The 22,368-nt window shown below is 55.1% G+C and overlaps 1 protein-coding gene across 1 annotated transcript; it reads right to left on the bottom strand.

Moving 5' to 3' along the window:
• Positions 1-573: 573 nt before the first annotated feature.
• On the bottom strand, positions 574-7,306 carry PSMF1 (proteasome inhibitor subunit 1). The gene is made up of 7 exons (XM_054644437.2): positions 7,135-7,306; positions 5,935-6,087; positions 5,315-5,397; positions 4,574-4,750; positions 3,744-3,797; positions 1,760-1,918; positions 574-1,641 (listed from the first exon to the last, which is right to left on the bottom strand). The coding sequence occupies exons 1-7, from the start codon at positions 7,261-7,263 to the stop codon at positions 1,590-1,592; spliced, it is 807 nt and encodes a 268-aa protein (XP_054500412.2). The 5' UTR covers positions 7,264-7,306; the 3' UTR covers positions 574-1,589.
• Between the last annotated feature and the right edge of the window lie 15,062 nt (positions 7,307-22,368).

Raw genomic sequence — 22,368 nt, 5'->3', positions numbered from 1 at the left:
GCCCACAGCCCACCCGTGGGTCTGCAGTTGCGACTTCCCCCAAAAAAACTCTGGGTTGTGCAGTGGGTCTGGGCTCAGAACCAGCCCCTCCACGAATGGGGGTCCATGCATGAGCCCTGGGGAGATGCAGGAGTTGCTCTGACTCCTCCCAGCACCAGATTTCTCCAGCTGGTCTTCCCTGCTCCCACATGTGCAGGGCCCAGGGTGGCACACACCATAACACAGCTTTATTAACTGCATTTGTAGGCAAAGAGGTTTTAAAAGGAAAAAGCCTTTTGGGAAAAGAGATAGATGGGGAGATCCCTTCCCCCTTTATATTTCTGCCAACGCAGCTGCGTGCAGTGTTCCAACAGCACTCAATGCCCCGGAGAGGCAATTACTGCAGGAGCAGGGCTGGGCTGCTCTCCACTTCATTTTCCTAATACAGTTGCATCCTCTTGGAAAAGCGCTGCTGCTCAGGGGAAGGTACAAAGCGGGTTCCCAACATGAATCCTCTGCCTCGGGAAGGGCTCTGGGGCTTCCTTTGCACAGTAGGGAACAGAGGGGCCACCCCAGTATGCACCAGCACAACACTGTTGTCAGGTTTTTATTTCAGTCTTATGAAAATTCTTCCAAGAGATCAAACATGAGAAGAAAAACAGTTTGAGCCCCTGACAGGAGAGATGAACTGCAGGCCCAAATCAACTGAGCTGGGGAATCTGTAGGGAAGGGAGGCTTCTAGAATGCTCAGGAGCCTAAGCCAAGCAGATCTCACCTATCCACCCCAAGCCAGGCAGAGCCACACGCAACAAGACTGGCAGTAGGAAAACATGTTTAAGAAACCTCTTTTGCACAGCTCCCTCCCTCTTACTCCTGATCCATGCAGTGCCCAGTGGGCATCCCTCACCACACTGCCTGCAGGGCTTCACAGACACCCCAGGAATGAAAACCACCATGGCTTCAGGGAAGAGAGGGGGCAAGGTGAGCCAGGAATTCAATCTATGTCTCTTCTCATACACATCAAAGGCTTTTCTGGTGCTGCTCTTCAAAGCCAGCAGGCACAGCCGTAATCCCAGCTGCTGCTGGGGGTCTTCTCATGGAGACCCTGTGGGTTGGACTTTCCAGCCCTTCAGTCAGCGCCTTGCTCAGATAGAGAGTGAGAACCCCACTCTGTGGGGAGCCTACTTCAGCTGTCCCCTGCAGGAGTTTGCTGTGGTTTCCTGCAGAGGAGCAGCAAGGAGCCAGCTCCCTTCTTCTCACACCCACCACTTGTGGGACCCCAGCAGCAAATTCTGCCACCCCAGAGATACAGAGAAATCCCACAGCACCCAGGCTGTTCCCAGAGAGCCACACCAAACATTCCCACCTTGCTGGGTGCAAACAGCCAGGCACCCTCAGAGGAGCAGAGAAAGAAATGACCTACTACTGCCTCCTCTTCCATTCTGCAAACAGGGAAGCCTTTATAGCTGATGGGACACAAGGCAATGTGGCCCAAAATGGAGAAAAGGAAAATGCTGCTGGAAAGATCACATCCATCATTCGAGGAGTGAAGAGGCAAAGTGCCCCTGCTTCCCAGAAAACTTGTGCATAAGCAGCCACGTGGTGACTCCTCACATGAACATGTCATCATAGCCTGGAGGAGGAAGGTGGTCAGGATCCGGCCTGGAAAGAAATTCAGAGCAAACAGAAGTGAGAGCTCAGGCCTGCAGCAACAGGGATGCACTGGGATCCAGTGGCAGGCTGGGAGCAGGCTGGAACACCAGCATGGCCAAGGACCTACCCGGATCGCCCAACTCCTATGGGGCTAAAGGGGTCAAATCTGGCGCCTGGTGGAACAGCTCCTGGGGGAAGCCCGCCTGGGATGCCTGAGGATGGGTCAATGCCAGGATGCGGGATGCCAGAGCGGAGAGGATCCACAATCATTCCCCCACCCCGACCTCTGGAGAGAGAAAAGGCAGAGAATGAGATGAGATTGGCACTGGAGAGAACTGAAGAAATGCTGAGCATGGGAACATGGGGTTAACTGACGCATGGCATGTGGGAAGGAAAGCTCCCAAGACCAGCCAGTGAAGCATCCCATGGCAGGAAGACAGAGAGCCCTGCAGAGAATCCCAGAATTGTTTGAGTAGGAGGGGACCTCAAAGCTCATTTCATTCCAACCCCCAGCCACAGGCAGGGATATCTTCCACTAGACCAAGTTGTTCTAGGCCCCATCCAATCTTGAACACTTCCAGTGATGGGGCAGCCACAGCTTCTCTGGACAACGAGGTCTGGGGTCTCATCATCCTTACAGGGAAGAATTTCTTGCCAAAATCCAATCTGACTTGGCCTGCTCTCAGTGGGAACCATTCCCCTTTGTTCTGTCACTTCAGGTCCTTGTCTAAAATCCCTCTACAGCTCTCTTGGAGCCCCTCTGGGCACTGCAAGGGGCTCTAAGGTGTCCCTGAAGCCTTCTCTTCTCCAGGCTGAACAGTCTCAGCTCTCTCAGCCTATCTCCACAGCAGAGGTGCTGGCTGTTCCCTCAAGAAGCACCAGACCTGCTTGCCCTCTCTGCAGACCCACGTTCCATCCATGCTTCCCCCCCTGCCCTGCTCGGTGTTGCAAGAGCCAGCTGGCTTCCCACAAGCCTTTCCAGAGAACTGCCTGGAAGTCATTTGCTGGCCACGGCGGCTCCTCAGAGCTGCCCCACGCTGCGAGTGCCATTCCTCATGGTCGGCTTTGTGCAAATGCGGCTGGAGCCTCTGGACACCGCTGCCATCGTACAAGTCATTAACAACCGTGCTAATGAGTTCCATTAGGCTAGAACAGCTGCCCAAAGTGCCCCAGGACAGCCAGGTCCCATGAGCATATTCCTAGGAGTCTGGGTCTCCAGTCCCGGCACTGGCAGGTGTCAGCACACAAATCTGCTTCCATTTACCATCTTTTTTTGTCATTTACAGAGAAATCTCTGATGAAGCGCTGGAGGCAGCAAGAGAAACAGGGACACCCTTCCCCCCAGAATGAACCCCCTCTCCTTCCAGTCCCCCCAGCTCCAGGCCTCTCTTTCCAGCTGAGCAGGAACATTTTTAGCTGTCCCTTTTCTAGCCAAACCCATGGAGAAACAAGTCTTGCAAGAGGGGAAAAAATGCCATCCCCACAGGAGAGTGGTTCCAAAGAGGAGTCTCCTCTGGGCTGCAGGACACTCCACGACGACACCACAAGCTGGTTATTGTCTGACTGTGTGCTTTTAACTAGAGTGGAAGATGACAGGTTCTCCTTGCCTCACCAAACCAAATATCAAGGATATATCTGTGAAGCTCAGTCTCCCAGACAGCCCAGCCTCTGCCCAGGCTTTCTCCAAGTGCTTCAGACAGCCAGGAGGCTTGAAACAGGACTTGAGAATCTGTGAACTCGGCTTTCAGCCTCCCCTTCTGCAGACTGCTGGGCTGGAGACACAGCAGCTGGTAACGGTTTAAATTAGAGGCTTACATTCACTTAACGACGTATTCAGCTTTGATTTACTGCAGGAATTACTGTGTGTTAAATGAATACAAGCTGATTATTAAACAGACACAGATTGCAACCTATCATCTATGCAAGAGACGGGATCTTATTACGATATTAGAACCATATTGAGCTTTAGCAACTGTCAATTGGTCCCTCACAATTTGCACTGAGCAACTGCCCCCACTCAGAGACACTTGGCTGGATACTGTTTTGGTGGTCTCCAACTACCCCACATGCCCCAAAGGCAGAGCAGGGTGTGCTTCAGGAGCCATACTCACCTAAAAGGGTCCAGGTCTTCTCCACCAACAGCAAAGGGACTCAAGGGGGAAGGCCTGAAACATAGGACACAGAAAAATGTTCAAGAAGAGCAGAGAAGCTGCACGTATCTGTGCCCATGGGTGCTCTCCCATGGCAAACAGTGCAGCACCTGGAGGGCCCTGGGATCTGTGGGACCCTGCATGAGGGGGCTGCCACTGGGAGCATTTCCTGCTCCAGGGATGAGGACACTGACATGTGTGGCAGCAGTTTGTTGAGATAAAGGGAGCCCTGTTGTTCCCTCTGCTGCTCCCACTGCTTGGAGCAGGAGCTGCCCATGTATATCAGGAGTTTCCCTCTCAGGGGATCCCTAAGCAGTGCTGGGCTAGGCCAGGCTCTCCAGCATGTCCCAGCCAGAGACACAATCCCACTTCTAGGAGTGTGGGGACACTGGTGCTGGGTGCACCTCTGATGTCCCTCCCAAAAGCTGCTCAGCCACACAATGGCACTGTCCTTCCCACTGGTGTCCTTACTCTGCCAGCCCCAATGGTCCCTCAGCCAACAGGAGCAGGGCCACTGTCCTTCACCCCACACCTCACCTCCCAGCCCCAGCCCCTGCCTGTTCCCTCCTGGGTCTGTCAGTCCAGCACACAGCTCCAGAACAGCCCATCCCTCTCTAACAACTAAATCAAACCCAAGTGTCCAGACTGATCCAGCTGGGAAAGGTCTGGATCCTTTTCACTCCTCATCCCACATGTGTGAGATGGGAACCTGATGTGTAGTTTGGGGAGCAGTGCCAGGACCACATCCCCTCTAAGAGGGGGCTCTCAGCAGCCACACATTCTTTCCTCACCTGTGTGGGGCCCTTGCGCCCATCGGCTGCCGGGGAGGGAACCGGAGCGGGTTCTCATCCCAGGGCACATCCTCTTTGGACTCAGGCTCCTTTCTGCCCTTTCCTGCAGGGGGCCCGAGGGGAGTAATGATGCCTGAAGTGATTCTTGTCTTCAGCTCCTCGGTATTCTTGTACACCCTGCAGCAAGGAGAGGGAAGGCGGTGGGATGGCACCAGGACATGGGGTGCTGGACAATCTGCAACAGGCATGAGGGGACACACAAACCCAAACCGTCCCTGGCACAAAACGTGTCCCCCACTGGCAGTACAAAGGGGACAGGAAGGGGTAACAGCACACAAGGACACCAAACCCCATTTCAGTGCCACCCAGCCACTCCCTTCTGCTCCAACCCAACCAGTCTGCACTGGAGGAAAGCACATGACACTGTGGATGTGGCTGAAGCTGTCACATTTCTGGGCAGTGTCCACCCAGCACAGTGCTCTGGAAATAAATGTGCTGGCCTGGCCTGTTCCCCAGTGGGGTGGCCTTCTCCTGGGCTCCAACCCATGATCCCACTGTCCTCTATATCTCTTGTGCCAGTGCAGAGGAAGGCAAGGAACAGAGTTCTGGTTGCATTTCAGGGCTGGCCTGGTTTTGAACTGGGGAATAAGTCCTCCAGCTCCTCCCAGTCTGATTTCTGCCCCCTTCTCCATGCCAGCAGGAAATGTGCTCCTGCAGAAAATACCAGGAAACTGAAATTACTTGTGGAAATCGTCCAGGTGCTCTGGGTTGATGTAGTCAGCCACTGCCAAGGTCACATCTGCGACCTTCTGAGATCTGCGATCCTGGAAAAGCACAGGTAAAGCAGAGTGAGCAGCCTGGCAGAGCTGGGAATGAGGAACTGAGAAGCTACAACAACAGCCCCAGGCTTGGGATATGAGGAATGGGGGTCCACCTGCTTCCCACCATATCCCTGTGCTGTGCCTGAATACCCAGGAGCAAATCCCAGTGTACAGCAAGATTTTCCCTGCTCCCTCTCCCCAGTTCAGGCTGCAAAGGGTGAAACACTGAGCAAAGCCACCTGGAGCAGGTGCTTGTTGGGGGCTGCAGAGAAGTCCTGAGCTGGGAAAGGGACAGAAGCAGGGCAGCTCCTGTGTTGGACTGTTCAAGGCCAACTGTCCCACTGCCTTGATACAGCCAGGGTTTGACCAGCTTCATGCTGGGCTACATCTGACACAAAAACACCCCCTGGGTCTGCCCTATTCCGAGGGACAAACACCGCTTTCCAGGCAGAACAAGCAAAAGCCAACATTTAAGAAACTGCCCTGGTGTTCTTTTCAGCCAAAGGACTTCAAACCCACAGGGGCCACATATGTGCTCACCATGACATTGAGGATCATACTGTCCTCCACCATGATGGCCTTCAGCAGCAGCTCATAGGCATCATCCATGGACTTGTAGCGCAGTGTATACACCTCCTTGTTGGCTTCCCAGCCAGCAGGCAACAGCTCTGACTTCCTTTCATCAGGACCTGGCTGCAATGGAACAGATGGGCTGCTGAGACCCTGCCCAGGAGCCCAGCATGATCTCCTAGGGCTGGGGTTCTTGTCTTGGCTGCACAGGGAGATACAGGAGGGAACTGAGGTCTCTGAGAGGGGATTCCTCAATGCTTTCCAGGTTTTGACAGGACAAACAGGGATTTTCTAAAGGCTAGCCCTGCCTGCTTGCCAGCCTCCCACAGCATCCCTGTGCTGGAAGAGAAGGACATGACCAGCAGGAGGAAGTCACAAATACCCACACAGGAGAAAATGTTCTTCCCTGTCAGACACCTTTCACCTCCCCAGCATGATACAGAGCTGTCTGGGGCATGGGGGAAGGCTGTCATTATGACTGTCCCAGCCCCACATCAGTGTTTCTTGGGGGGCCCTGCCCTACACAGTCCCCTCCTATGGTACTGGGGAGAGTCCTCTGCTGTGACAGTGCCCTGAACTCCCCATTACCCTCTAACACCACATCAGGCACTGACCCAACACCCATCAGGATCCCAATTCACTAGACCCCCATCTTAGCACTGGGTCCAGCATTGCCCCACCCTCTGATATTGCCCCAGTACATTTCCTCCTCAGCACTGGACTGGACACCTCCCTTTTCTTACAGACTTCTGCCTCACCACCAAGCTCCACTGAGCTCCACTCGCTTCCCGGAGTTATACTGATTGCATCAGGATCTCCTGTCCTGCGACATCCCTCAGACCACCCCCAGCATCAGGACCCTCGGCGCTCCCGGCACGGGGATCATCTCAGCACCGCCACTATCCCAAGAGCGGGGCTCCCCTATAGCACCAGGATCCCCCAATACCGGGACACCCCCAGTCCCGCAGCCCTCCACAGCAGTACTGAGGTCCCTCGGCCCCCGCATTGGCCCGGGTGCCCCCAACACCGCCAGCGCCGCCCAGTTCCCCTGGCCCAGGCAGCGGTCGCCCGGCTCGACCGCGCGGCGCCGGCGAGCGGCGCTAGGAAAGGCCGAGGCTTCACCGCGGCCTAGTAGGCCCCTGCGGCGGCGCACCGCAGCCCGGGCCGTACCTGGTCGCCGGCACCCAGGCAGCGGTAGCCGTGCCGAATCAGCTCCCAGTGGATGCCGCAGACCAGAGCGTCCTGCGGACGGGAGATGGCGGGCCTTGCCCAGGCGTACAGCGGCTCCAAACCGGCCATGGCTGCGGCGGCCGGGGCGGAGCCGGGCCTGCACCGCCCCTCGCTAGAGGGCTCCCGTCCGCTGCGCTGGGCCGGAGCCGCCGCCTGGGGCCGCGGGGCTGCTGCCTGTGCTGTTGTGCTCGGCACTGCTGAGGCTCTTCGAGTTCTGGGGTCGGTTTCGGGCCCCCCAGGACAAGAAGGACATTGAGGGGTTGGAGCAGAGAAAGGAACAGAGCTGGGGAAGGGTCTGGAGCACCAGGAGCACATGGGGATCTGGGGGGACTCAACCTGGAGAAAGGGAGGCTCAGGGGGGGCCTTGTCTCTACAGCTCCCTGACAGGAGGGAGCAGCCAAGTGGGGGTCAGGCTCTGCTCCCAGGGAACAGGGACACGACAAGAGGAAACGGCCTCACGTTGTACAAGCGGAGGTTTACTTTGGATATTAGGGAAAATTTCTTTGCCAGAAGGGTTAGTGATGGCTTGGTTGTGCTGGGGCAATAGCTGGACTCAGTGATCTAACTGGGCTTTTCTAACCTAAAGGATTCCATGATCCTGTGAAGGGTGTCTGCCCAGCACCATCCAGCAACCTCCCGGTTAGTCACTCTGAGCCTCCTTCCCTGCTCCTGGCTCTTTCTTGTCATCAGAAAAGCGTTTGAGTCCATGCTGGGTCTGCTTGTGCTGCCATAGCAAGCCTTGATGCTGACACCAAAGGGATCAAAGCACCAAACAGCCATTGATGGGTTTGTTTCATCCCTTCCATAACTCCTTGTCTGGGTCACAGTGCTTATAACACCTAAATTCTATTAAAATTGCCATTGAAAGGCATTCAGGGGCTTTTTTTTCCCTGCCCCTGGGCCAGAGCCAGTGTCCTCAGTGTGGCTGGCAGGAGGCTGGGCCTCGGGACAAAGCCAGGGAACACCATCATCTGCTGCTTTCCTAATCTGAGCTTCAGGTCCTTGGGGGATGCTCATCTTGACTTCATTATGCGTCAATTAATTAACTCGCACTGCTCGCTCTTTCCATTTCCCTCTCAAGAAGTCATTGAGGCTGAACAACCGACCACAGCCCAGCAGGTCCCATGGGAATCACTACCAGGAGACACCACACCTCCTGCCATACTTTGTCACTCCTTTCTTCAGGGAAGACAGCTGGACTCATCAGGAAAGTTGCTGTGGATTTTCCACAGGGCCAGGATTTCAGCACAGGAGTTCCATGAGAGAGGCATTGGATGGGGATGAGTTGGGAACAGCAGGAAATGCCTCAGCCGGAGCTTCTCCATCGCTCAGATGTGATTCAGAGCAGCAGCAGCAGCATTTCCACCCCATGGCTCGGCTCACTCCTGGGCACCAGCCGCGGTTTCAGGCTTTGATGACATCCACATTTCACTTTCCCAGCACAGCCCGGCCCTGGGTGGGCCAGGAGCTACCAGTGACTCCATTTAAGTGCCCAGTTCTGAGGCAGAGTTTGAAATCACAGGTCTCCCTTCAGAAACCTGATCTGGAACCCTGTATCTCACTGCTGCTATTGGACTCCCCCTGCGTTCCTGCAGAGCTGCTGCACAGGTTCCTGCAGGTGCAGGAGCACAGGGTATTTAGGATTGGTGTCTCAGCAGGATCACACCAAAGCTCTGCTGAGTGCTTGCCAAGCTTTCCATTTCCCATCCAAACTTCTGCTATCCCTGTTCACCCCCCATCCACCCCCCCACCCCCCCACCCCTCACTACCTGCTCCCATCCAGCCCTCAGTTTGTCCTCCTGTGGCCTCACCTCCATGTTCATCCTTGATTTATTTTCCCACACTGTGTTGTGTCAGCTGCCCCAGACCACTCTTGGAAAGTGACTTTTGGTGCCAAGTCTCCCTCAGCCTGATCAGCCTCTCCATGGGCACAGCAGTGAGGAAAGTAGGATGGCTCCATGCATCCCCTCACCACAGGACCCTCCTGGGAGCCAGAGCCCTGCCATACCTGAGCTGTGGCCCTGGGGCTGACTGCCACTACATCAAAGCTGTTATTCCAGCACTCACGGTGCCATGCTGGCCCACATTGCCTGACTCCCCGTTGTCTCCTTCCTCTGCTCCCGTGCTTCACTCACGCCATGGCTCAGTGATGATGAAAACCACTGGCCACATGAAAGCAGCCCCCTAATGTGAGTTAGGGGCCTTCAAACTGCATGGGAGGTACGGAGAGCCCAGCCCCGGCTGGAATCAACAGCCAAGTCACTGAGGAGGTGATGAGGATTGCAGAGCTGGCAGAGTTGTGCTGCAAGGCAAGTGTGTCAGGGCAGCTGCTGGGCACGCTGGTGCCATTGTCAGAGCAGCTGTGTCCTTTTTGTGAGTGCTGGAGCCTAGCTGGGAGCAGGAGCAATGCTGTGAGAGCTGAGCAAAGTCCTCAGAGCAGCCAGTGCCCCGATGCCTCGCACGTGTTCATGACGATTCACACCCAGCTCTTGCACCAAGGAAGCTGCCCCTGGCCATTTTCCTCCCTCTTTCTCCCAGGTACATGATCTATGGAGATCTGCTCCCTGACAGAGCATGGCTAGGGGTGATGTCCCAAGGGAGGCAGTAGCTGGAGCTATCCCAGCTGGATGGCGGTGCTTGGAGCAGGTAAAAGGCTACATCAGCCGGGGTCACCTCCGTCACACAAACCGCAGTCTCCCCTGACCTTCATACTTTCCCACTGCCTCACTGCTCCCATTGCATGCGCCCACTGTGGTGTCGTAACGAGCAGAAGAGGAAACAGATTTCCCAACCGCCCGCCCCGCTGGCAGCCCATGAGCCCTCTGTGCTGGGAATGGCAGCCAGCATGGCCAGGGCAGCTGGCTCACCCCTGTGCTGTGCTCTTCGTGCTGGGTATGACCCAGAGTCTCACAGGAGAAGGCAGAGAGGGGCCGTGGAGAATCCCTAACTGATGTTCAGGTGTTGCAGGCTGCTGTTTCCCTCGAGGTCAGCTTCCTGCTGCTACTCTCCCATAGATGGAAAAGCCCCCCATGCATCACTCAGGGTGATGGATGGCACTGCCATGTTTTCTATCAGAATCCCTGTCCTGCTCCATGCAGGCAGCAGTTTCCTAGCACACAGTGGGAGGGAAAGATTGGATCCCCTGCTGCATAGCAGGGAGAGCCAGCAGCACTGGAGTAGCTCCTCCACAATCTGCTCAGTGCCTCAGGGCTTACTGGCTCAGAAGGAGGCACCTGATTGTGACTGAAATTACCAGTGCCGAGGGACGTGGACCGGGGCAGGGGTTCCTGGAACGGGCTTTTCCCCTCACTGCCATCATTGCCTTGAGAGGGGAGGTAGTCACTCCATGAAGATTTGGCCTCCCCTTCATTTCCCCTAAATTCAATTCCAGGGAAAGATGACACTGAGGCAGGAGAAAGGGGTTTTTTCTCCGGGGAAGAAATGCAAACCACATGCAGGCAGGCTCGGGCAGGAGGAGGGACTGGGGCTGCGAGAGCCGGCGCTCAGCAGCGAGGCCGAGCTAAAGTCAGTCAGTGCTTCAGGACTCTAAACACGCCTGAGTGCTGCGCTTCGAGCAGGCGTGATCCCTGTCAGAGAGAGGCTGCCAGTAGGGTTTGAAAATAATTAGGAAACCCAGAGCCCCTGTGCTTCCCAGAAAAGCCTGTTAGTTCTGCGGTGGAAACCTTGCTTGCAGGGAGTGCATCGCACAAACAGAGTCATGACTCATCAACTGGATGGAGCTAAACTCCATTTTTCGAAGGTCAACATGCTCAAATCCTAATGAGCTTTACCCTTGTAGGGCTCCTATGCTCCTGTTGTTGACCTGAATTCCAGGGATGCCCAGCACACTTGAGAGTAATAGAGGATGGTTTCAGGGGATGTATTTCATCCAGACATCCAGAGACACCAAGAGCTTCCAAGAGGGCAGTGATGATGGGGAAACTGAGGCACAGAGGGTTCAGACCACCAGCCCACTGCCTCCAGCCAGAGCCTGCACCCCACCAGCCCCATCCCTGCAGCCTGGGTGGACACTGCCAGCCCCTGCTCTTGGGGGATCTCAGCTGTGAATCCGAGCGGTCCAGGACAGCCTTGGAGGAGCAAAACAAGACAATCAATCACCCTTGCTTCATCCCGCCCCAGTCTGCATTGTGCGGAGCCTGAGGGATTCCACATCAAAGCAGGAGCAGCTGGCTGCCGGGGTGTCCCAAGCTGGCTGCCGGGGTGTCCCAGCCCCAGACGGGCAGCGCCCTGCCCATGGGCTGCCTGTCTGCACTGCCCACACGGGCTTGGCCTCTGCTCACTGCCTGAGCCCCAGCAGCAAAGCCGGGATGCAGCGCTGCTCCCTGCTCCGAGTGTGCCGAGGGAGATGTCCGAGGTCACGGCAGCTGCAGAGAGCACCAAAGGTGGGGGTGCATGGATGCAGGGACACCAATGTAGCTTTCCAGGGCTGGCAGCACCTTCCCTCTGCAGGGGTGAGCAGGAGGTGGCATTTCATATGGGGGAAGAGCCAGTCCCATGCCAAGCTTATCCTGGAGCTGCGGGAAGGCTGCAGAGCAAAGGCTGCTCCTGCTGTGCAGCTCCCGCTGTCCTCACAAGACCCTTTCCTCTGCAGTTCCTTCCATGCCACACGGCGGGCACTTCCCCCGGGCTGCATCCCCAGTGCTGCTGCAGACAGTACATTAATTTTTGGATGCCTTTTGCAGCTCCCCAGCATTTCTCCCCATCCCAGGCACGCACGGCTGGGATGAGGCAATGTTCTTGGAGAGTATTGGCTTCCTGGCTGGTGGGGAGTATTCCTTGATGAAACTGGTCCAAGATGCTGCCCAGTGGGGCTGGGGATGGTGAGGGAGTGCAAGGGGTCCAGTCGTGGTGGGCTGGGCTGCACCATGGTAAACCAGTAGCACTGACCATCTGGGATGGGGCATCTGGGCAAGGGAGAACACTTGGATCCCCCTGGAGCAGTGCTACATGTGGATGCAGCAGTGGAGCAGCAATTTGGGTATAACACTCCAGATATCCCCTATTTTCCCTCTGGCAAAGGGCAGAGTGGCTCTGCCCTGTGACCACAGCATGGGACAGAGCAAGGAGGACACGTCTCTGGCAGCCTGCAGGACACACGTGCCCGTGGTGGGTAACAATTGACATTTTTTCCAGTTCGTTAATTAAAACACGGAACAAAAGTCACTAAAGTGTGAGGCTGGGTGTTTACAGGGAAAATTCCTCTTCAGGTGCCAGGTTTATTAATAGAAGAGGAAAAAAACAAGGGGGAGAAGCAGGGCCACAGCTGGACAAGGAACATCTGGGAAGGATATGCTTTTTGGGGGTGGATGGTGTTGGGGGTGTGTGTGTGTGGGATGGGGGTGTGAGGATGGGGGTGCAGTAAGCACCCGTGTCCCCCCACCACCAAGCCCCCAGGATGCTGAGTGGCCATGGGGAAGCCATGCTGTGGGCATTGCTGTGAGGCAGGAGGTTCCCAGCTCACCCTGTGGGACCCTGGCAGAGCTGATTCAGATCCTTTGAAGTTTTCCCCATTAACTGCCACAAACTGGTCAGGATCCAGGCTGATGAAGCAGGACATGCTGTCAGCATTGCCACCAGAGCTGGAGCTGCTGGGACACAAGAAAGACATGCTCGGCCAGGTTCATAATGTGAAGTTTGGGGCAGCAAAACCCCCCTGGCTCCTTCAAGCTGCCCCTAGGAGTGCAGGGACTCCCAGCAGTGTTGGGGGGTGGCAGAGCTGTGCCCCCCAGACCCACATGCCACCCACCTCTGCCAAGTGCCTGCACACAGGCTGGCATTTGCACTTCCATATGTGACACATTAGGATTTGTTTAGAAGCCCTTTATTGTCATATTTTGTTCTTTATTTCCTACAAATTCAATTTGCTGAGGGATGTGTGCGGATTGTGAAATTATTTTGAGAATAGTTCCTCTGGGTTTTTTAATTTCCTTTGTATTAAATTTTACAGTGTTTAAAAGGCTATGAAAAAATTTATGTTACCAAAAAAAAAAAAACAAACCCCAAAAAAACCCCAAAAAAAAAAAAAACAACCAGGAGGGCAAAATTCCAGGGACGAAAGGAGAAGAGCCCAAGAAGGGAATGAGCTGTGGGAGGGTGCTGGGAGCAGCCACTGCCCCCTCTGTCATAGCAGGCACCGGGGATGGTCTGGCACTGATGCCCCCTCCTGCTCCCACTTCATCCTGGATGGAAAACCAGGCTGGGAGAGTGGCAGCCACTGCCTCAGAACGGGTGCCTGAGTGGGACCTGCCATTTGCTGAGGCCTGGATGATTGTGGTTTTTGCCACCACTCAGCCTTTCCCTTTCCTTTGCTCTCCATATGGGAGCAGGACACGGATGCTTTGCACAAGGCCGTGGGGCTCCGCTGAGCCCCTGCCTGCCTTTCCAACCCCTCACAGTCATTTGGTGCAGACATAAAAGCCCACAGCCACTCCCAGCAAGAAATTCCTGACAAGAAAATCTTTGAATTATTCCCAAGCTGTGACTGTGGAAAGCCAGGCTGCCCTCCATGAAGGGCTGCACAGCTTGGAGGCATTAGGGACCCCTTTCGCTGATGGGGCAATGGCCAGTCGGGAGCCACCCTCCTGCCCTCTGTCCCCTATGCTGGATGTTTCCAGCTTCTTCAAATCACAGACACATTTTTCATCTCTTTATTTCTACCATTGTCATTGTCATTGTTCTAGGCTGGTGCAAATTGGGAACTGGCCGTGCACTGACACTGCTGCTCCCTTCGCCCGCAGCCGCTCTTGTCCCCAGAACCAGCAGGAGGGCCCATTCCAGGGATGGAGATGGTACTGCATCCTGCTGCCAGTCCCCCAGGGGCTTTTGCACCTTGGTCCATGTCCCTGCCTGGCACAGGACCCCTGGCATGCTGCATCCTGCCTCTCTCCAACATCACTTCCCCTTTGCAGCCTGCCCGAGGGGTGCTTGGTGGAGGATGCAGGGGCTGTGCCAGTGTCTGGTGAAGGTCTGGCTGAGACCCTCCAGTGTTTTGAGAGCTCCTGGGGCCTCAGCAGCACTGAGGAGGGGGCTGGAGGCTTTGGGAATGATAGAATCATCCAGTTCCAACTCTCTTGCCATGGGAAGGAGCACCGTCCACCAGACCATTCTACCTGGCCTTGAACACATCCAGGGACTGGGAAACTCAAACCCAGCAGCATCTCCAGCCACAAGGGACCAGGGACAAGGACTCCCCCTTGCAGCACCAGGGTGCCCAACCCTTACCACAGCTATGCAGGGATCTGTAGGGTGGTTGGTGCCTCTCAGCACCAGGCAAGAGAGATGATGTGGAAAATAATTATGCAACAGGATTTATCCATTATTAATATGGAAATAGAAGAATTCAGTGATGTGTAACTTTGATTGAGAGCAAGATGCCAGGGCTACAGAGTTGTCCAGTGCAGTAGGATGTGCCAGACAAGCAGCAGCACTGACTGTCTGGGAAGAATGACAGGATGTTTGAATAAGCTGAGAACAGAACAGCCCTGCAGGGCTGTGGGGAGGCAGGGATACAGGGATATGGGCATAGAGGGATGTATGGATGCAGGAATGTAGGGGTTTGGGGGAAGTAAACATGCAGGGTGTCGTGGTTTGAGAGGAAGTGAGGTTTTTTGGGATCAAACCATGACACAGGGACTCAGAGATGGAGGGATGCAGAGATTCAGGCTTATGGGGATGAAGGGATGAAGGGATGCAAGTCCTGATCTCATGATCCCTCTGCCCATCACATCCCTCTGCCCATGCAGATCCTCTTCCTAACCCCAGGGTGCCGAGGCCTTCTCAGATCAGCCTCACTCTGCTCCTCTGACCCCTCCAGGCAACCTGGCAAAACGATGGAGGAGGATTGCTGAGCAGATCCCAGCTTTTGATCTGAGAAAAGAGAGGCTACACAAAGCACTTTCTGAAATTCCTTCCTGGGATTTCTTGGAACCCTTGGCTGGGCGCCGCTGCTGGTTTGCTGAGACATTCAGACCCTGGCAGCACTGGAGCTTGAGCCTGGCCTTGCCACGCCATCCTGCCTCTTCCCAGCACCCAGGGTTGGGGAGCTGCAGCCTTGGCAAGAGCTCCCTGCTCCGGCCTGTGCCCCAGTGCAGGTGTCTGGGTGTGGATTCTCCATGCCAGCCACCTCCTGGCTCCTCTTTGCCCCTAGAGTCACGAGGTGGTGACTTTTCCAGGCCACCGGCATTGCTTTCCCTGCCACATGATGGCAAATTCCTTTCACAAGAACAGGAAATATGAATTCTCCTCTTCTCTTTGTTTTTTCAGGAGAAAAGAAATGTAAAAAAAAAAGTAATCTAATCAAATGCTGTTTGTTTGTGGTCTCAGCGACCTCCAGTTGTTTGGTTGAGGCTCAGTGAGATGCCATTGGGATGGCCAAGGACAGGGACACTCCAAACCTGCTGCAAGCCCAGGTGCTCCCAACCCTGCCCTTGTTGGCAGAGCTGGGGCTTATCCCCATGTGGGGATAGACAGACATCCCCATCCCAGTGGCTCCACTGGAACTGGGAGCACTGGAGCCAGAACTGGTTTGGCTGATGGAACCTTGCTGGCCCTGCTTCTGTCGGGCTGGCCGGGAGAGTGTGGGAGCACAGGGATTGTTGTGTGGTGTTCCAGGAGGGCTCAAATTAACAAACCAGCATTGTTAAACAGCTCAAAACATCAGTACCCTTTAATTATTCCCTTTTCCTAAAGGAGGAGGCATTTTGCACCTGGGGAGGCCATGTCACACATCACTCTTTCACCACAGTATGATGAGATTTTTCCTCAGTGCTGATGTCTGGAAGCAGCCCTGCTCCAGGCCCACAGTGGGAAAGCACTGCTATGCCAGGACCCTGGAAATCCCCATCCATGGAAAGCACTGCTGTGATCCTTGCAGGACCCTGTTCCTGCACAGGAATATCCTCCAGCAAAGAACTGATGCAGGTTTATTCCCTGTCTCCAGGGAACTCTGAGCAGCATCAGTTCCCTCGGGACTGGAATCACCCTTTGCACCCCAGAGCAGCCCTAGGCCAGGGCTGGGACCTCAGCAGGAGGGATCCTCTGCCTGCAGGAAGGTGCTGGAACCTCCCTACCACAATGGATGGCCGGGTTGATTCTGTTGGGAGCCTCCCAGAGAGACAGGGAAGAGGGGGAATGGATGGAAAGAGATGAGGGCACCAGGTCATGATGTGTCTCCATGCTGTGGTTGCCTCAGAGCTGAGACAGAGCTCTGCCCTGTGGTGGGGAGCCATGAACCCCCAAAATGCCGTGGGAAGGAGAGGAGGCAGCTGAGAGCGCCTGGAGTGCGTGCGGGGTGCGGAGGAGGCTGGGGATATTTGGAAATGTTCTTTTTCTGCTTTCATAGTGTGACATGCATTTTTTACTTCATTTAATCTTTTTTGCTCAAATTCCCAAGTGAAGAATTCTTTCCATGAGCCAGAGCCTGCTGCCACGGCTTTGCGCCCAGCCATGGCACTGGGGACCAGTTGGAGACCATGTCCCTGTATCCCTCCTCCAACTGCAGCAGAAGTGGGCATGGGATGCTCGGAAGTGGGCATGAGGCTCAGGGCACCCAACTGGCAGCTCTGCATCTCTGCTTCAGCTCCTCTGTCCCACCATAACCTCCTTTTCTCCCCACTCCTGCAATTTGGTGCTTTCTGGGGTGATGAACCTTCTCTGTGTGCTTCGAGTGGGAGCTGCCCACAACCCATTTTAAACAGCTCAGGCTTTGTCTTTAGTCCAGCTCCTGAAAATTGAATTTGTTTGTGGCATAAACAGGATATAAAAGACTGAAAAAATAAAAAGAGGGGAACATTTTTCTCCATGTCTTTTCCTTCAACCTCTGAGGACCATATCTGCTGACACTCCTGAGTGTTAGTCAAACTTCTGATGACAAAGAGGCCCTGGGGACCTGCTCTGTCCAGCATCCCAGGATACTCCTGATCCTGGATTTTTTAATACAAAGGTCATCATTTCTGCTCTTTTCCTTTTTTTTTCCCTGGTATTCTCCAAACTAACGGTGGTTTATGGTGCTCTTTGACGTCAGCCACAAATGGGGCTGCCAGGTGGTAATAATTTTCCTGAATGTCGGCTAAATACAATTATCACTCCATTTTCACTTCAGAAATATTAAAGTTTGTGTTTCTCCTGTTATTAATTTTGAAAAAAAGCCTTTATAAGTCACCATGGCACACGGCCGCCGGCCCTGGGGTGCTGGCAGCCACAGCAGGGCTGGTGACCAAAGTCCAGGCTGGCCCTGCTGTTCCACGTTCCTGGATTGTTCTGGAGGGGAGGGATGGGAGGGAGTGCCCTATAGACCCAGGGAAGAGCCAGGAGTTGGGATGTCAGCAGGACTGAGGATGGATCCTGAGGCTGGGAGGGTGAGGAGGGACCCATGTCCCTGTGGAAGACCCAAATTCCATTTCCTGTGGACCATGAACTTAAATTGGGTGTTTCCCAACCCCGTGCCAGCACAGCAGGGTCCATCAAAGGACAAAGCTCCTAGACACGCTGTTTCCTCCTGGCTTGGTGTCCAAAGCATGAGCACATCCCTGCAGCTTTGGCCAGGGCAGGCGGGAGCTGAGGAGCCGCTGGCTTTTGTCACGGAATGATCACATCCTGCTGCCAAGAAGGGTCCATGAGGGTTGGGATGCTGCAAAAGTCCACGTTCAGCTGCAACCAGAGGATCCAGGGCAGTTCACAGAGCTGAGACACCGGGGTTGGATTATCAGCAAAATGGCTTAAAAGTTAACTTTGAGACAGAGCCTTTGGTGGCCGAGTCCCAGCTGAGTGATCCAGCACCAACATCAGGCTCTCAGCCCTGGCACAAGCTGAGGTGCAGGTGCAGCCACATATCCCAAGTTTTGCTTCCCTGAGGGCACACAGATGGGCACCTTACTTGCCTTCCACTGCCCAGGGTCACCTCAGCCTCTCACCATGTCCCCTGAGTGGGAGCACATGCTCTGGGAGCTGCAGCTGTGGCAGGGCATGGGCAGGTCATGGGCAGGGCTGGCCTTGGGCACCAGAGCCACGACTGTAGTGGCTGCTTCCACAGCCCTCCCTGGGCTCTGTGGCTGCAGGGGGGAATTTCCCCATCCCCAACCAGCAGCCTGCTCAAAGCCTTTGTCTTCTGCTGAATTCCAGCTGGTGAGAGTCATCCACCAGAGTCAGAGGATTTACCCTCCTGGGGAATGATGTGCAAGAGGGAACCATGTAGTCACATTAAAATTATTTGAAAAAGAATGGGACTTCTGAGAGCTGTCTCACGTGGAGCCAGGAACATCCATCTGACTGATGCTTCCATCTGTCTTTCTCAATAGTTTCCTTAAATAGTCCAAATATTAAAAAAAAAAAAAAATCTATTGGAATTTGGCATATATGGTTCTTAGGAGAATAGAAGAGGGCCAGATACTAAAATACCGCTGCCTCGCTCCCTTCCAGTAACAAACACATGATTTTCATTGCAGAGAAGGCAGAGGCACATCTGGCCCAGAGGAGGATGCTCCATGGTCTCTGATGCTTTGGCTTTGCTGGGAGAGCAGGCTCTGCCCAGGCTGAGGGTCCTGTTGAGCACAGTGGCAACACCCAACTCATCTGGGGAATTCCAGCTCCCTGCAGCAAAGGAATCTGCAGTGCAGCTGCATCAAACCCCAGGCTCCCTGTCCTACACTGCAAGTCCCTTCTCCTGCCTTTCCTTGGAGAAACCTTCCCTGAGCCCCCATTGTGCACAGCCAGAGGAGTGGCTGCAATGGTGGGAAGAGATTCTGGAGCCCTTTTCACACCATGTCACAGTTCCTCGAAGACCTTGCCTGATGTTGCTCTTACTATCACCTCCGGCCAGCTTTTCCCTGGAACCCTGCAGTGCCCACAAATGGGAATTGGTTTATGGCCTGGCTCAATGTTGGTGAGTCCTCACCACCATTTGATCATTTCATCCCTTCAACTCTGCTCAAGGAGCAATGACAGATTTTCAGTGACAGAGTTTCAGTGGCTCACGTGGGGTGGAGATTGATGTTGGCTTCAAGGATGGTACTTGGGCAAGTGCTTTCCACAGGGATGCTGGGGGCCTTTCCCTGCCCCAACATCACCCACTGCTGGGGCAGAGTTGGATAAAACCAACAACCCCGAGCCTTCACGTTCACCTCCTCCTTTCACCTTCTCCAGTGAATACCGAGATCCCAATTCAACAGTTCATGCAGCGATCAAGCACACCCTCCATCCTCCCAAGCTTCTCCACATCCCACCATCCTTACCTGGCTACCTGAGCGCGCTGCCCCAACACCACATCCCCTTGGGATAACCACCAGCCCCGTGGAGTGGAGATCCCGGTGCGGGGACACCGTCCTTCCCCGCGCCCGTCGGTGCTGCCGGCGCTGAGCCCGCCCCGCGCCAGCCGTGGGTGTTCTCCCCGCTCTGACAGCTGGACGGAAATTGGAAGGCGACGCTGACATGTGTCAACAATAACCAGTGAACAAGCGCTGGAGGCGGCGGCGGCGGCTGTCCCCACCACCTCGAGCAGGCTGGCCACTCTTGGCTGAAATCACGGCACGTTGCGGCTGGAAGCAGGAGTATTGTTTCAATTATTTCCATTATATAAAGTCAGGCCACTTAATATATTCTGCCTCAAAGGGGCTCAAGTAAAGAGATAAAATAAACACTGAAAATCTGCTCTGCTGACATGGACCAGGAATTCAGTTTCCACACCAAGCCTTCCCTCCCATCTCACTGCTTGTCTTCCCTTTCCTCCCGGCTCTCTCTCCTACTCTTGCTGCCCCTTGGCCTTCAGTGCCACTCGATGCCAATTCCGTCTTTGGGCCTTGCTCCTGTTTTGGCAGCTGGAGCCCTTGAAGGCTGTGCAGCTATGCTGGCGTCCAGGACTGGAGCAAGCCAGAGGAGCCAAGAAGAGAGATGGAGCTCCAGAGCTTGCTCTGGGATGGAGGACGTGATTTATGGCAAATCTTAAGCCTCTTGGGATGCCACATTCCCTGAGAACAGCAGGAATGGCGGGTGGCAAAAATCCAGGAATGGCAGAAGTGTGGCATGAGGAAGATGAGGAGAAGGAGAAAAAGGAGAAGGAAAAGGAGGAAGAGGAGGAGGAGGAGGGAAGAGCAAATGTGCCATGAGCGAGCTGCGGGCTGCACTTGGCAATGTCAGCACTAAAATCAGGCACCTTCACGCCTTCCTTCTCATCTGGGAGAGCTGATGGCACCCCAGCATTGAGGGACCTCACTGGCTCTGTGCTGGCATGGGAGGTGGTGAGTTGGGCTGCCAGGAGAGTGGAGCTGCTCCCATCAGCTCTGACCAGACAGGAGCTGCTTCCCATTAATGCTTCCCATGGCATCAGCCTTCCCAGAGCACTCCTCCTTTGCAGGGCTGGTCCAGGTATTCCCAACGTGCTGGCATGTGGGAAGGAGCAGTAAATCTCATACTTGGCCTTTCTCAGCACATTTCCCTGCTCGGAGCTCTGCTTCTCCTGGAGTCATGGGCAGTGCCACCCACAGGGAGCGGGTGATGGAGGGAGCAGTGTCACGGGATGCCAGCGAGGGCTGTGGTGCAGCGTGAGGTGGAGCTGGCTTTTCTTCAGGGCAGGGAAAGGGCCTCTGCCGAACTGGCGCGAGAGCAGCTGTGACTTTCCATTCCTGTGGGAAGTGGGCTGCCACCGTCCAAGCATCTGGGCTTGTTATGATGGGAGAGGAATGCCAAGTATTTTTCTTCCTTATCCGCTACCATCCGCTCAAACCCTCCCCTGATCAAACCCACATTCATCGCCTGGGATGCACTGGGGAAGAGCCCTCGCAGCCCTGGTGGCTGCTGGGAGCTCATGGCACCTGTGCAGCAAAGCCCGCCCTCATCCAGGGGCTCCCTCCACCCCCCTGCCCCTTCCCGTCTCCGGCTGCTAGCCAGCTCCAGACATTTATTTTTCTCTTTACTGCCTTTGCTAGGAGCATCCCTGCACCTGCACCTCTTTGCCTGCATCTCTGCACCTGCATCTCTGTGCCACCACCTCTGTGACTGCATCCCTGCTGACCTGTGGGCCCGGCGGGACCACACTGTCCCCTCCAGAGCCCTGAGCATCCCGAAAGCAGCCACTGGGATGGTGCCACGGGCGTGTGCCCTGGGGCGCCTGCCGTGCCGGGAAGCAGGCGGTGCAGCTTTGGAAGGTCACCAAGATTTTTCCGAAGATGAAAGTGTGCTCAAGTGTCAAACAAACTTTCCAAATTATCTTTCTGGACACTTTCTCCCTTCTGCTTTGGAAGACGGAGGAGGAACATTTCATTCCCTCTGTGTTGGCGTGGAGCGGGGCTGCGTGAGGAGCCGGGAGCTGCCGGCGGCACCCGCGGCTCAGCCTCGCTTCTCCCCGGCATCACCCCTGAGTCACCGCGGGTGCTGCCCCGGCATCATCGGCTGGGCTTGCCCCTCCCCGCAGCCCCCTAACCCCCCCCAGCACAACCCAGAGGGCTGCCAGGTGCCCAGTTAAACAGCAGACACCACCTCTCCTCCCGCCGACAGCAGGATTTGTCATAAATAGACAAATTAAAGGAAACGCGTGGATTTCTCTGCTCTCTCAGGGATAACTGGCACACAGCAGCAGGGGCATGGGCACTGCCACCCTTGGAAAATCCCCCGTGATCCCTCACAGCTGGGGATGGGCTGAGCAATGGCCACGTGGTGCCCCCAGGATCCAGCACTAATGAGAGCTGTCTAATTAGTGCATCCTCCTGTGACGGGTCACCCTGGCAAGGCTTGTGCCACATCCTCTCACCCGTGCCAGCAGCCAGGGAGCGTGACCTGGAATGAGGTGCTTTCCTGGCCCTTGCCCAATGTTTGCCTTCCAGGTCTGGACAAGGAAATTCCCTATGGGCTCCAGGGCAGCTGTGCTGGCACCCAACAGGAATTGTGGAAGCTCCTTGCCCTGTGGCATCCACGTCTCATCCCAGTCACTGCCATCCACACCGATGCAGCTGTCTGCAGCCAGGGCTTGGCGACACTCAGGTATCCCCAATGCCATTGCCATGTCCCTATTCTTCTGTGCTGGGATGGCAGCAGCATCCCCATGTCCACACAGGGCCCAGCCCTTGCAAACTCCTGATGGTGATGCCATGCTGCAGGTTTGGTTGCTTACGGAAATTTCATCTGAGCCAGATGCTGCAATTTATGCATTTTATGTGTAATTTTTCA

This window comes from Agelaius phoeniceus, chromosome 17, assembly GCF_051311805.1.
Source record: "Agelaius phoeniceus isolate bAgePho1 chromosome 17, bAgePho1.hap1, whole genome shotgun sequence".
NCBI classification, from domain to species: Eukaryota; Metazoa; Chordata; class Aves; order Passeriformes; family Icteridae; genus Agelaius; species Agelaius phoeniceus.
The sequence above is the reverse complement of the archived record's forward strand: the minus strand, read 5'-3'. Positions and strand labels throughout refer to the sequence as shown.

Bases quoted from the DNA above. Each gene is read 5' to 3' on its own strand.
- PSMF1 (XM_054644437.2), bottom strand. From the start codon at position 7,263: ATGGCCGGTTTGGAGCCGCTGTACGCCTGGGCAAGGCCCGCCATCTCC. The intron at 3,798-4,573 runs GTGAGGAAAGAA...CCTATGTTTCAG, and splicing joins GGCGCAAGGGCCCCACACAG to GCCTTCCCCCTTGAGTCCCT. The intron at 1,919-3,743 runs GTGAGTATGGCT...TTCTCTCTCCAG, and splicing joins GAAGACCTGGACCCTTTTAG to AGGTCGGGGTGGGGGAATGA.